This window comes from Squalius cephalus (assembly GCF_949319135.1).
Source record: "Squalius cephalus genome assembly, chromosome: 6".
In the NCBI taxonomy this organism is placed as follows: domain Eukaryota; kingdom Metazoa; phylum Chordata; class Actinopteri; order Cypriniformes; family Leuciscidae; genus Squalius; species Squalius cephalus.
The window spans coordinates 46410997-46424420 of NC_137127.1; the positions used below are offsets into that span (position 1 = coordinate 46410997).

Consider the following 13424-nt stretch of genomic DNA (forward strand, 5'->3'; position numbering starts at 1 on the left):
AATGACTTTTGCTCAAATTAAAAAAAATGTTCCCTTTGTCCAAATGGTATGAAACCTTCTACGGCTCTTAACACTTTCTAGATCTACAAAAAAAAAAATAAAGTGGAATGATATCTGTTTTTATGTTAGCGTGACAAAATTTGTGACACTCGAGGTCCTCGGGGTCTCTGGAGACCCCGCAATCAAAATAGACAAAATTCATCATCAAAATCAGAAACAACGCAGAACACATCGACAGAAATGACAGAAATAAAGTGGCACACTTCCACCAATTCAAAAAGCATCCACAATGCTGAATTATTTTGCTCACAACAAGCGCACACACACACACACACACACACACATATAGAGGAATACATTTTTGAGACTATAAAAACTGTTCTCTTATCATTTGTAAAATAAAATCATCCAAAATGCAGTACCACCACAAAAATAAATTGGTGACACTGACACATTGAAAAATGTACACACACACACACACACACACACACACACACACACACACACACACACACACACACACAGAGGAACATTTGTAAGGCTATAATTTGTCAAATAAAATCATCCAAAATGCAGTACCACCACAAAACTAAATTGGTGACACTGACACATTGAAAAATGTGCACACACACACACACACACACACACACACACACACACACACACACACACACACACACACACACACAGGAACATTTGTAAGGCTATAATTTGTCAAATAAAATCATCCAAAATGCAGTACCACCACAAAAATAAATTGGTGATACTGACACATTGAAAATGTATACACACACACACACACACACACACACACACACACACACACACACACACACACACACAGGAACATTTGTAAGGCTATAATGTGTCAAATAAAATCATCCAAAATGCGGAACCACTATGTTAATAAGGCTCTGACTTTATCTTATGTTTGTGTTATTATAGTTATTATCTAGTTTACTGTAGTTTCACTTTCCACTTTCCACGTGCCCAGCAACAGTTAGGCCAATCAGCAATCCCCCTTATTTTTCTCCACCAATCAGACAGTCTCTACTAGCGCAACTCCGAACTGTTGTCAGTATGCATGTAAATTTCATCGGAGACACTCGCTCCATTCCTGATCCGATATATCTAGAGAAAATATCTTTATTCTTCAGTTCTGCTTCATGCGTCCATGAGAATGTGAGTCTATGTAAATATTGTTATCTTTTCCTTGCTTAGATTAATGGTGTATGTGTACGATTCCGTACACTTTACATTGCCTATCGATGTGTGTTTTCCTGGAGCTAAATAACCAAACCAAATTTAGGCTACATTATAGTTTCACACTTTCCCATTTCTTTGATAATGTTTAGAGCGATTTCACCGTGTTTTTGGCTGTGCGCATCGTAAGCTTTAACTCTGATCACATGACACCAGCATGCGCTCTCTGCATGTTTTCGGATGTGGCGCGATTTAACCCCTTCTTAGCTAAATGTTATAGCGCTGAGTTTTGGTGGTTTCCAGCCAACCAGGCAGTTTAATCATTTATGTCTGTGCAATTCAAGATAGTATTGTATGTGCCATTTGTATATGTACTAGTTGTATAATGTTTGGCACTTTTGAGATTTGTTTATTGTTATATTCTATCCATTGTAGCGATTTAGAAATCTTCTTTTCATACCTCAATTGCATTTAATGTTACAATGGTGATGAATACTTATTATTCATGAGTCCACTTTTATTTTCTGTTTTATTTTAGAAACCATGAACAAAACCATGAACAAAACTCACATCGTCTATGTCAAACTGTTTCATTAAAGAGTGGCATGAGAGTGTAAAATTCGTCCTCATTATTGTTCTGACCGGACAACCTGGGGAGATTGAAGATTTTGTATCAACCCTAAGTACAGTCCTTCTCAGAGGTCACAAGTTTGGGTCTCCTCCCTGACACCTCTTTTATATGGTCCTTCGAGCCGGATCTTCAGTTTCCTCAGCTCTACAATGGATCACACTCGTCCGCGCCGTGATATCCGTCGGCCTCGCTACCTCGATGACTTTCTGGTGAATATCCCGCCACGTCATCCTTCTTCTCTCACACTCCATGGCCACTCCAACGAGGGAGCAGCTTTTCAACCTCATGCTCCAGTCATCACTCCAGATCCAGTTGGACCTGCACCTCAGAACCTCAGCTCTGAAGCAGTCATGTCAGCTTTGCAGGAGATGAAAGAGGAGAACAACCAGCTCAGGCGAGATATGCAAATCCTCTTCAATTCTCTCTCCCTGAGATCAGCGCCTCAGCCTCAACACCTCGATCCAGGGCATTCTGCTCAGTTTGGGGATAGCGCCACCACATATATGCCTTATCATCTTCCTGAGAGAACATCCACTCCTAATCGCAATCTTCAAGCAGTAGTGGATGATCTTCCGCCCTGGCCTGACGCTGTACCAATTCCTCCCTGGATCGAGCCTCTACCTCCTCCACCTCCAGCTGACGTGCCGCTACCTCCTCCGCCGCCTCCGATGTCATATTTACCTTCATATGAGGGAGGGATTCACTCCACTCCAGCGTATGTAGAGCCGTATACTCTCCCTCACAATACATACTCTGTGGAGGCGACATACAGAGGTCCAAAGCCGGACATTCCATGTTTCACACATGATGATCCACGACAATTTGCCCGCCTCAAGATAGCGCTTGACAACCTCTTGCCTAGAGATGCAACTGAGCGGTTCAAATACCAAATACTAGTTGATCACCTCAAGTTCGAAGATGCGCTCCTCATTGCAGACTCCTACTGTAATAGTCCAACTCCCTACTCGAAGACAATGGCCTCACTGACTGAAATGTATGGGCAACCTCACAAACTAGCCCTGCAGCGCATCAATGAAGTCCTGGCCGAGCCTCCAATCAGAAGTGGGGATAGTCGAAGTTTTCGCCTCTTCGGCCTCAAAGTCAGAGCTCTGGTCGGTATGTTAGATCAACTGGGCAAGGAGGGCAAGACTGAGCTGGATTGCGGGTCACACACCTCACGACTTCTGTCCAAGTTGCCGCATGAACTCAGAGCACAATTCAAGCGTTACATAGACCCCATCCGCACTCCGATACCTACCTTGGTGCACTTCTCTAATTGGCTTGAATACGAGGTCCGTGTTCAGGATGAGGACTATCAACCTTACCATTCACGGTCTCCACGAGACGAACATCAGAAGGGCTTCAAGCCCAAGTTGCAGAAGTCCAGTGCACGCCCTACCACAGTTTTGCTTGGCTCTGATCCTTCTCCTAATTCACCTGAGTCTTTGTCACAAGTTCGACCTCACGTCAGCACTAAACTTGAGAAACCTAAGAAGTATTGCCCCTTTTGTGACGACATTCAACATTACTTCAATCAGTGTCCAGAGTTTAAGAAGTTTTCCACTGATCAGAGAGCGTCATGGATCAAAACTGGCAAGCGCTGCTGGAGATGTGGCAGAAGTCACCTTGCTTCTCAATGCTATCTCAAGGCTAAGTGTCAGCAGTGTAATCAGACACATCTTGATATACTGCATGAGGTCAACACTCCCGCAACCAAATCAGCCCATCCAACCGCAGCGACTGGACAACCAGCTACCTACTACCTCGATCCAGACCTCAGGAGTAGCTGTGTATTGCTGAAGATGGTCAAAGTTCTTCTCCACAATGGCAAACACAGACTAGAGACTTATGCCATCCTCGATGATGGCTCTGAACGCACCATCTTGCTTCACAGTGCCGCTCAAGAGCTACATCTCAAGGGACAGAGTGAGGACTTAGCGCTCAGAACTATCCGTCAAGATGTGAAGACTGTTTCAGGAAAGTCAGTGTCATTTTCCATATCCTCATCTGCCCATCCTCAGAAACAATTTCGCATCCACAAAGCCTTCACTGCGGTAGAGCTTGGCCTTTCCAAGCATTCTCATCCTGTTGAGGCCCTACGGAAAACGTATCGTCATCTCAGAGGCCTCCCGCTACATTCAATCAGCCAAGGGCAGCCACTTCTCCTCATTGGTTCAGACTACCCCCATCTTCTCTCTCCAGTTGAGCCTGTGCACCTAGGCCCACCAGGGGGCCCCGCAGCATTGAAAACTCGTCTCGGCTGGACTCTGCAAGGTCCTGCCAAAGTCCTGCTGCACCAGACGTCCACCCCCCAGTGTCTCCTTATTAACACTCCCACTTCCTCTAATGACCTTCTCAATCACGTGTCCAGATTATGGGAGATGGACATTCTTCCCTATCGTAGCGAAAAGCTCATCACCAGGTCAAAACAGGATAAGGCGGCCATCAAACTGTTGGAGGAGAAGACAGTCAGAGTTAACATTGACAACGTGCAGAGATATGCCACCCCACTGCTCTGGAAGGAAGGTCTTCCTCCTCTCAGTGCCCCAAAGGAAGCTGTCCTGAGTCAACTACGAGGCACAGAGAGTCGTCTCGCCAAAGACCCAGTCAAGGCTGCATCATACAGCCAAGAAATCAAGAAACTGGTGGATTCGTGTTACATCAAGAGGCTCACATCACCTGAAGACCAGAGCAGGCAATCGTGGTATATCCCCCATCACATGGTCCATCACAATGGCAAAGACCGCATTGTCTTCAACTGCTCATTCACCTTCCAAAACACCAGCCTGAATGAACATCTACTTCCAGGGCCAACCCTAGGTTCCAGTATTCTTGGTGTCCTGCTCCGTTTCAGGCAATATCCCACTGCGGTGAGCAGCGACATTAAGGGCATGTTTCATCAGGTCCGCCTCCTGTCTGATGATCAGCCCTTCCTCCGCTTCCTTTGGAGGGACATGAACCGCAGCAACAAGCCTGACATCTACCAGTGGCAGGTGCTCCCTTTCGGCACCACCTGCAGTCCCTGCTGCGCGACCTTTGCCCTCCAAAAGCACGTCATTGACCACAGCAGCCTTGATGAAGATACTCGGTTTTCAGTGGAGAACTGTTTTTATGTAGACAATCTTCTTCAAAGCTTCCCAACCATCTCAGAAGCAAAGCAGCTCATTCACAAACTTCAGACTCTGCTCCAATCAGGTGGTTTTGAGCTGCGTCAATGGGCCACCAACGTTCCAGACATCATCAGTCATCTGCCACCTGAACTCAAATCCGAGAGCAGAGATCTGTGGCTATCAATGGAGGGTGCAGATCCCCCAGAACGGACCCTAGGGCTGCACTGGCACTGCAAAACAGATACTCTCACCTATCGCCTTCGCCACACAAAGCAATCTGAGCCCACAATGCGCAACATTTACCGAGTCCTAGCTCAACAATATGACCCTCTAGGACTGCTCATTCCCTACACCACTCGGGCCAAAATCCTGGTGCAGAGCCTCTGGGGAAAGAAACGGGACTGGGACGATCCTCATCTTCCCGAGGATCTGCTCCAGCTGTGGCAGGCGTGGGTGAGTGAACTTCCATTACTTCCTAACGTTACTGTTAATCGTTGTTATGTCCACTCAGATACCGACCTCCCAGCGGCCTCCCAGAGCATCCACATTTTCTCAGATGCATCAGAGAGGGCCTATGGATCGGTCGCCTACCTGCGTACTGTCAGCGCCGCTGATGATGTCCAGGTAGCGTTCCTAGCGGCCCGTTCCCGTGTTGCTCCAGTCCGCCAGCAGTCCATCCCCAGGCTGGAACTCTGCGCTGCCCACCTCGGGGCCCAGCTTGGTGCAGTCCTGAAACGAGAGCTCACAGTCTCCATCTCCTCCGTCACCTACTGGACCGACTCCACCACCGTGTTGGCTTGGTTGCTGTCTCCTTCCTGCCGCTACAAGGTGTTCGTCGGTGCCAGAGTTGCGGATATCCAGGAATTAACTGAGAGCAGCTCATGGCGCTATGTCCACTCCAGTGAGAATCCCGCTGACGATATAACTCGCGGACTGACCCTCTCACAGATCCAGAGTCACAGCCGCTGGAGATCTGGACCTGCCTTCCTTCATGAAAGTGAGTCAAGCTGGTCTTCCTGTCCAGACATTACATGCCTTGATGATTCAGCAGAGCTGCGCAAAGCCAAGTTTTGTGGTGTCATCTCTACTTCCCCTCATCCACCTTTACCCGACACTAGCCAGTTTAGTAGCTTCCAAGAGCTGCTGGAAGCCACAGTTCGAGCATGTCACGGGGCGGCCACCGACTCTAAACCCACAGCTGAGTCTTTCAGACAAGCTGAACTCTCTCTCTTCAGACAAGTGCAAAGTGACTGTTTTCCAGAGGAGTTTGCTCTCATCTCCTCCCAAAAGCCCATTCCATCCAGCAGTAGGCTTATCACTTTGGCCCCAGAATACGACCCAGAGACTCAGTTAATCCGTGTCGGGGGCCGACTAAGACACTGTGAATCCCTCAGCTCAGGCACTTTGCATCCCTTTGTCTTAGACCCTCATCATTCCATCACAAAGTTGATCATTGCTGATTACGACAGCAAGCTTGCACATCCAGGCCCTGAAAGAGTCTTCGCTGAGCTACGCAGAAGGTTCTGGATCTTGCGAGGCAGAGAGGCTGTCCGCAAGCAGCAACACCACTGTCCAGAGTGCCGCAAGTGGCGTAGCCAACCCATTATTCCCAAAATGGCCGACCTCCCGCCTTCCAGTCTAAGGTTACACCATCCAGCTTTCTACTCAACTGGCATGGACTGTTTTGGTCCTTTCCTCATTAAAATAGGGAGGCGCAATGAGAAGCGATGGGGCATAATATTCAAATGCCTCACCACACATGCAGTGTACCTAGATCTGCTGGCCAGCATGGACACTGACTCGTTCCTCATGAGTCTACGCCGTTTCATCTCTAGACGGGGAAAGCCTCATGAATTGCTGTCCGATCAAGGTACAAACTTTAAAGGTGGCAGCTCAGAACTTCAAGAGGCCTTCAACTCACTTGCCCCCGCTCTGCAGTCACAACTCGCTAGCCAGCAAATCCATTTCCGCTTCAACCCACCTAGTGCCCCTCATTTTGGGGGTTCCTGGGAGCGAGAAATCCGCACCATCAAGTCAGCGCTGCATGCCATACTGGGATCACAAACGGTCACCGAAGAGGTCCTCAGAACCATCCTTACTGAAGTTGAGAGCATTATCAACTCCAAACCGCTTGGTTACACCTCTTCTGATGTGGCAGACCCAGATCCAATCACTCCAAATGTGCTGCTGATGGGGCGGCTGGACCCATCTACTCCGCAGGTTGTTTACTCAGGTACAGAGCTCCTCAGTCGACGCAGATGGCGACACTGCCAGGTCTTAGCGGATCATTTTTGGATCCATTTTATCAGGAACTACTTACCATCTCTCCAGAGCCGCTCCAAATGGCAACAAGACCAAGAAGACATCCGTATTGATGACATTGTTCTTGTTGTTGACCAGCAGCTTCCGCGTGCCTTGTGGCTTGTTGGCAAAGTCACAGAAGTTTTCCCTGGAGCTGATGGCAGGATTCGTATTGCTCAGATTCAGATCAAAGACAAATCCTACACCAGACCTGTCGCCAAGCTCATCAAGCTGCCTGCACTTCCTCGAGACATTCCTGACTGACTCGTGTTCAACTTTGCTGCCCAAAGTTGGGGGCGGCTGTTAATAAGGCTCTGACTTTATCTTATGTTTGTGTTATTATAGTTATTATCTAGTTTACTGTAGTTTCACTTTCCACTTTCCACGTGCCCAGCAACAGTTAGGCCAATCAGCAATCCCCCTTATTTTTCTCCACCAATCAGACAGTCTCTACTAGCGCAACTCCGAACTGTTGTCAGTATGCATGTAAATTTCATCGGAGACACTCGCTCCATTCCTGATCCGATATATCTAGAGAAAATATCTTTATTCTTCAGTTCTGCTTCATGCGTCCATGAGAATGTGAGTCTATGTAAATATTGTTATCTTTTCCTTGCTTAGATTAATGGTGTATGTGTACGATTCCGTACACTTTACATTGCCTATCGATGTGTGTTTTCCTGGAGCTAAATAACCAAACCAAATTTAGGCTACATTATAGTTTCACACTTTCCCATTTCTTTGATAATGTTTAGAGCGATTTCACCGTGTTTTTGGCTGTGCGCATCGTAAGCTTTAACTCTGATCACATGACACCAGCATGCGCTCTCTGCATGTTTTCGGATGTGGCGCGATTTAACCCCTTCTTAGCTAAATGTTATAGCGCTGAGTTTTGGTGGTTTCCAGCCAACCAGGCAGTTTAATCATTTATGTCTGTGCAATTCAAGATAGTATTGTATGTGCCATTTGTATATGTACTAGTTGTATAATGTTTGGCACTTTTGAGATTTGTTTATTGTTATATTCTATCCATTGTAGCGATTTAGAAATCTTCTTTTCATACCTCAATTGCATTTAATGTTACAATGGTGATGAATACTTATTATTCATGAGTCCACTTTTATTTTCTGTTTTATTTTAGAAACCATGAACAAAACCATGAACAAAACTCACATCGTCTATGTCAAACTGTTTCATTAAAGAGTGGCATGAGAGTGTAAAATTCGTCCTCATTATTGTTCTGACCGGACAACCTGGGGAGATTGAAGATTTTGTATCAACCCTAAGTACAGTCCTTCTCAGAGGTCACAAGTTTGGGTCTCCTCCCTGACACCTCTTTTATACACTACAAATATAAAGTGGTGTGGTGACACTGGCACATCGACAATGTGTACTCACACACTCTCTCTCTCTTTATCTCTCAGACACACACACACACACACACACACACACACACACACACACACACACACACAATTGAGTGTGTCTAGAATCTAGAATTAGATTAAAAATAAATGATTGAAATAAATGATAAAATCTTAAGACTCCAACATTTCTCTTTGTAACATTTTGTTCAGGTTTGATTCTAATCATAATGTAACATTATTGGAAAACTGGGGGTTTTTTTGGTACAAAAAATGCTAAACTTTGACAAAAATATTTTATTTTTGTTATAATTGTGATTTTATAATATTTAGATATGAATCCAACTGAATCCAACTTGTGAAAAGATATCTTTCAGGTAGTCTAATAGCAAATAGCATATACTGGAGCTCTATAGCCATCTAGTGGTTAAAATTATTATTTTTTATTTTAAAACTGCATTTTCCAAAAAATGGGCATAAATGTTACATTAAACCATTTAAAATCATCCATGTTATCCCCATGAATGAAAGTTAGAAATCTGGGTCTTTTATAAAGTGAATTTTACATCAAATGCTGTTTTTTTGTAAAAAGGCTATTTAAATATTTATTTATTAATTTATTTATAGAAATTTAAAAAATATCATAAATTCTCCAAAAACTGCACAAATGTTGAGTAAAAACATTAACAAACAGAATAAAATTACATTTGTAAAAAAAAAAACTATTATCTTGTTACAAAATTAAATGTTATTGTCTGGGGTCTCTAGAGACCCCAAAGAACTCGAGTGTAGACATAAAAAAAGACCATCAGAGGGTTAAATTTGCAGCATTTCATAAAAGAGCAGGAAATCTTTAATTTCAGCATTTTTTATTTTTTGTCAGTTTACCAACTTGATGCACATTAACCATCTGTTTCTGCCAGAGTAAAATATAAAAAGGTAACTGTAAAATAAAGTTTCATTAAATTCTCATTGTGAGAAATAAAGTTGTAATTATGAAAAATAAAGCAGCAACTGTGAGAAACATCCCTTGTAAAAAACATGACCGAGTCGGCACAGACCAGAAAACGTATCGGATCCTTTGGATTCTGCACAGAATGCTGTAATATAAAGCGATATGGAGGAGATTAGGTGGAGAAATGGTTAGAGAGACTCGGCATTAGAAACAGCACTGACGAGTGGACAAGGTAACACTGGTGTCATGTACCAACATAAAGTACAAACTTTTCATAATACACATCCTATGCATATAATTATGTTCGCTACTTTGCTTTAGTTACAGTTTCATATTAAATCTAAAAGGGGAATCTATTAGACTGTGGCTGTCATAAGCTGTCAAATGTGGCTATTGGCTATTTTAAAAAAGGGAATTGTTTGTCTGAGAGAAATAGCCATTTATCCCGCTTTCGAATTCCGTATCATAGTAGCGTGTAACTTGTAGGAATGTGTAGGAATGTGTAAAGCCCAATTTAGTTTCGATCGCGTTTGGCACGTGCGCATTATCCAGTGGACCTTGAAAAGAACGGTCTATTAGTTCGCAAACAAAATTTACCTCATGCAGAGTGTCCACTCAGGTTTCTCCAGACGGCATCTGTTCATTTGTTTTGTTTTGTTTTAAAATACTTTATTAATCTTTTTTTTTTTTTTACTGACATGAAACCAGTGAAAGTTCTTCACAACAATAATTTAGTCCTTAATGAATCCACAGTCCTGCAGAACTTTAGAAACAGCAGGTATTAGATCTTTGGCATAGTCATTTAGACGATCATCTCTTACAAGGTCTGTGTTTGTTGGGTATGAAAATTTCATGTGGTACATGTGAGCGATGGAGTTCTTCACTCTTACTGTGTAGGGTCGAAGTTTCACAGTTTCCAGCAGGCCATGTACAGTAGCCTGCAGAACTAGCCGAGGACTCACTATAATCTTGTAATTGTCGTAACTATTAGGAATTCGCTCTATACAATTTAAAATATTCGTTCCCCGTACATTTTCCCATTTGTTTTGTTCATAATCAGCTTTTGCGGTGCAAGGGAATATATTATTATCAAACTCAAAGCCCACATTAGTGCCGTACGTTTTCTCAAGCTCAGGCAACAGATCCGTCCATTTCTTCACCTTGAGAGGCAGAATGAACTCATCCATGTCATGTAGAGCCACATAGCGACTTTGGTACATGTAACGATAAACACAGTCATTAAGTGCAGGAATTTGCCCGTAGTAATGCAGCTGACCGGGTGATAAATCCTTCTTCCAGCCACTAGACACATTGATGTGCTTTTTAATCGTCCATGGGATGATCTCCAAAAAACCGCTTTTCACATAGTAGTCCAGAACCTTCTGTGTGTCTGAATCACAGTTGGTTTTATATATCACCACCCTTTGAGCACCAAGCAGTCTGAACATCTCCATCGCCTGGACTAAACCCAGCACATTCTTGTAGTCATACATGACAGAGATGCAGACTGTAAATGAATACGGGAAGACTGCTGGAACGTCTCTGTTTCTAATGGTTTGGAAGGATGTTATGCTGTTCGAGATCTCACTGGCTGTTAGCGCAACATGCGTCGGTGTCGAACACGAGCTATCGATTTGGCATGTGATAGTAGCAGTGCCATACTCAAAAGTAAAGTGGTCAGAGTGAATTGTGTATTTGGCAGGTGAAGTCACGTTCCTCCCTTCACAGCACATCACACACCTGTACGTCACCTTCTCATCACGGAGAACGATGGCAATCATCTTTATCTCTTTATCTCTGAAACGATGATCCATATAAGAGCCGGTCACATATGTGTGAAGGTTCCCGACTTTAATCCCAGGACCATCCTTCACTTGAACGCCACATGCTTCAGGACCATCCTTCACTTGAACGCCAAATGTTTCAGGACTGTCCTTCACTTGAACGTCAAATGCTTCAGGACCGTCCTTCACTTGAACGTCAAATGCTTCAGGACCGTCCTTCACTTGAACGCCAAATGCTTCAGGACCGTCCTTCACTTGAACGCCAAATGCTTCAGGACCGTCCTTCACTTGAACGCCAAATGTTTCAGGACCGTTCTTCACTTGAACGTCAAATGCTTCAGGACCATCCTTCACTTGAACGCCAAATGCTTTCGGAGCCGGAATGGTGTATTTGCGTTTTTGGAGGAATGGTAACTGTAAAAGCATGAAAAACAAAATGACCAAAAAAAAGATCACCAGTATAATCCTCATTTTAAAAGCGATTGCTTCTGATTCACTCTTCAGTTAGTCATATTCCATCACGTTTCCCTAGGGAAAAGAAAGAAAACACACATTTTATGGTTGTCTCTAATAAAGCTTTTGGCTATAATGGACAAATGCACTTGTGGCTGGGATGTGAACTCTTGCACATAATAACCACAACACAAGAAGTCAGACTCAAAGACACACATTTTTTAGTTGTTTTACTGTTTTAAAATGAGCTGAAGCAACACAGTTATTGAATATTTTGTCACAATTTAATTTCATTTAATGAGTTCAGTACACTTCCATAAGTGTTGGGACTTATGAAACATGAACTAACACTCAGCAGTGCATTTGCATGCTTTGCATAGGATTGAACTAGGAGGGTAAGTGTTGAAACTGGGTTATATTTAAGCGTTTTTGAGTGTTTGTGGTTAGGTTGTGGGATTATTTATTGATTATTTTTATGTTATCAAATGATTAGCCACATACACGCCAAACTGCACACAGATGTGAACATGTAAAACACTACTATATTGTGGCTTTTGCTTGTTCAGTGTGCAGTGGAGCGTACAGGAGTTTGTCACACGTATATGCACACATACACTGTATATAGAGTATGTATGCACAATTGATGAATTTTACAGTTATTGAACTGATCTGAATCAACACTAAAGTGACAAGCTGAATAATTACACTTTTGTCTTGTTGGAGCTGCTTTATAGCAGAATTTGAATTTGTTACTATTGTGAATCTGCTGCAAAACTATCTATATTGTAGCTTGTATGCATATATATATATATATATATATATATATATATATATATACATACAATACAATATATATACAATATAGATTGTTTCATATGTATATATATATATTGTGTATATATTCTGAGATAACAACCAGCTGGATGTACATTATCCTTTATACATAAGGGATAATGTACATCCAGCCAGTTGTTATCTGAGAATAATATTTGCAAGCAAGGATCAAAGAGACCAAAGGCATGGAAGGAGAGCAAGGAGCCATGGCAGAGGGGCCCGAGGAAGAGGAGTCCGAGGAAGAGGAGTCCGAGGGAGATAAGTCTGAGGAAGAGGAGTCCGAGGAAGAGGAGTCCGTGGAAGAGAAGTCCAAGGAAGAGAAGTCTGAGGGAGATGAGAACAAGGAAGATGAGTCCGAGGAAGAGAAGTCCGAGGGAGATGAGTCCAAGGAAGAGGAGTCCAAGGAAGGGAAGTCAGAGGGAGAGGAGTCCGAGGAAGAGAAGTCTGAGGAAGATGAGTCAGAGGAAAAGAAGTCTGAGGGAGATGAGTCAGAGGAAGAGGAGTCTGAGGGAGATGAGTCCGAGGAAGATGAGTCCGAGGAAGAGAAGTCCAAGGAAGAGAAGTCCGAGGGAGATGAGTCCGAGGAAGAGAAGTCCAAGGAAGAGAAGTCCGAGGAAGAGAAGTCCGAGGGAGATGAGTCCGAGGAAGATGAATGAGTCCGAGGAAGATGAGTCCGAGGAAGAGGAGTCAGAGGAAGAGAAGTCCAAGGAAGAGAAGTCTGAGGAAGATGAGTCCGAGGAAGAGAAGTCTGAGGGAGATGAGTCAGAGGAAGAGGAGTCCGAGGAAGAG

General features: G+C 43.7%; 1 protein-coding gene across 4 annotated transcripts in view; it reads right to left on the bottom strand.

The window, feature by feature from the left end:
• Nucleotides 1–9445: 9445 nt before the first annotated feature.
• LOC307159775 (uncharacterized protein) overlaps nucleotides 9446–13424 on the bottom strand; it is a 62903-nt gene continuing 58924 nt past the window's right edge. For 2 of the 4 annotated variants that reach the window (XM_079873374.1, XM_079873375.1), the window contains one exon: nucleotides 9446–11876. In XM_079873374.1, the coding sequence (XP_079729500.1) occupies nucleotides 10296–11819 (1524 nt within the window). In that variant the 5' untranslated portion in view covers nucleotides 11820–11876 and the 3' untranslated portion in view covers nucleotides 9446–10295. The remainder of the gene's footprint in view (nucleotides 11877–13424) is intronic. The other 2 variants (XM_079873373.1, XM_079873372.1) reach the window with 1 other exon arrangement.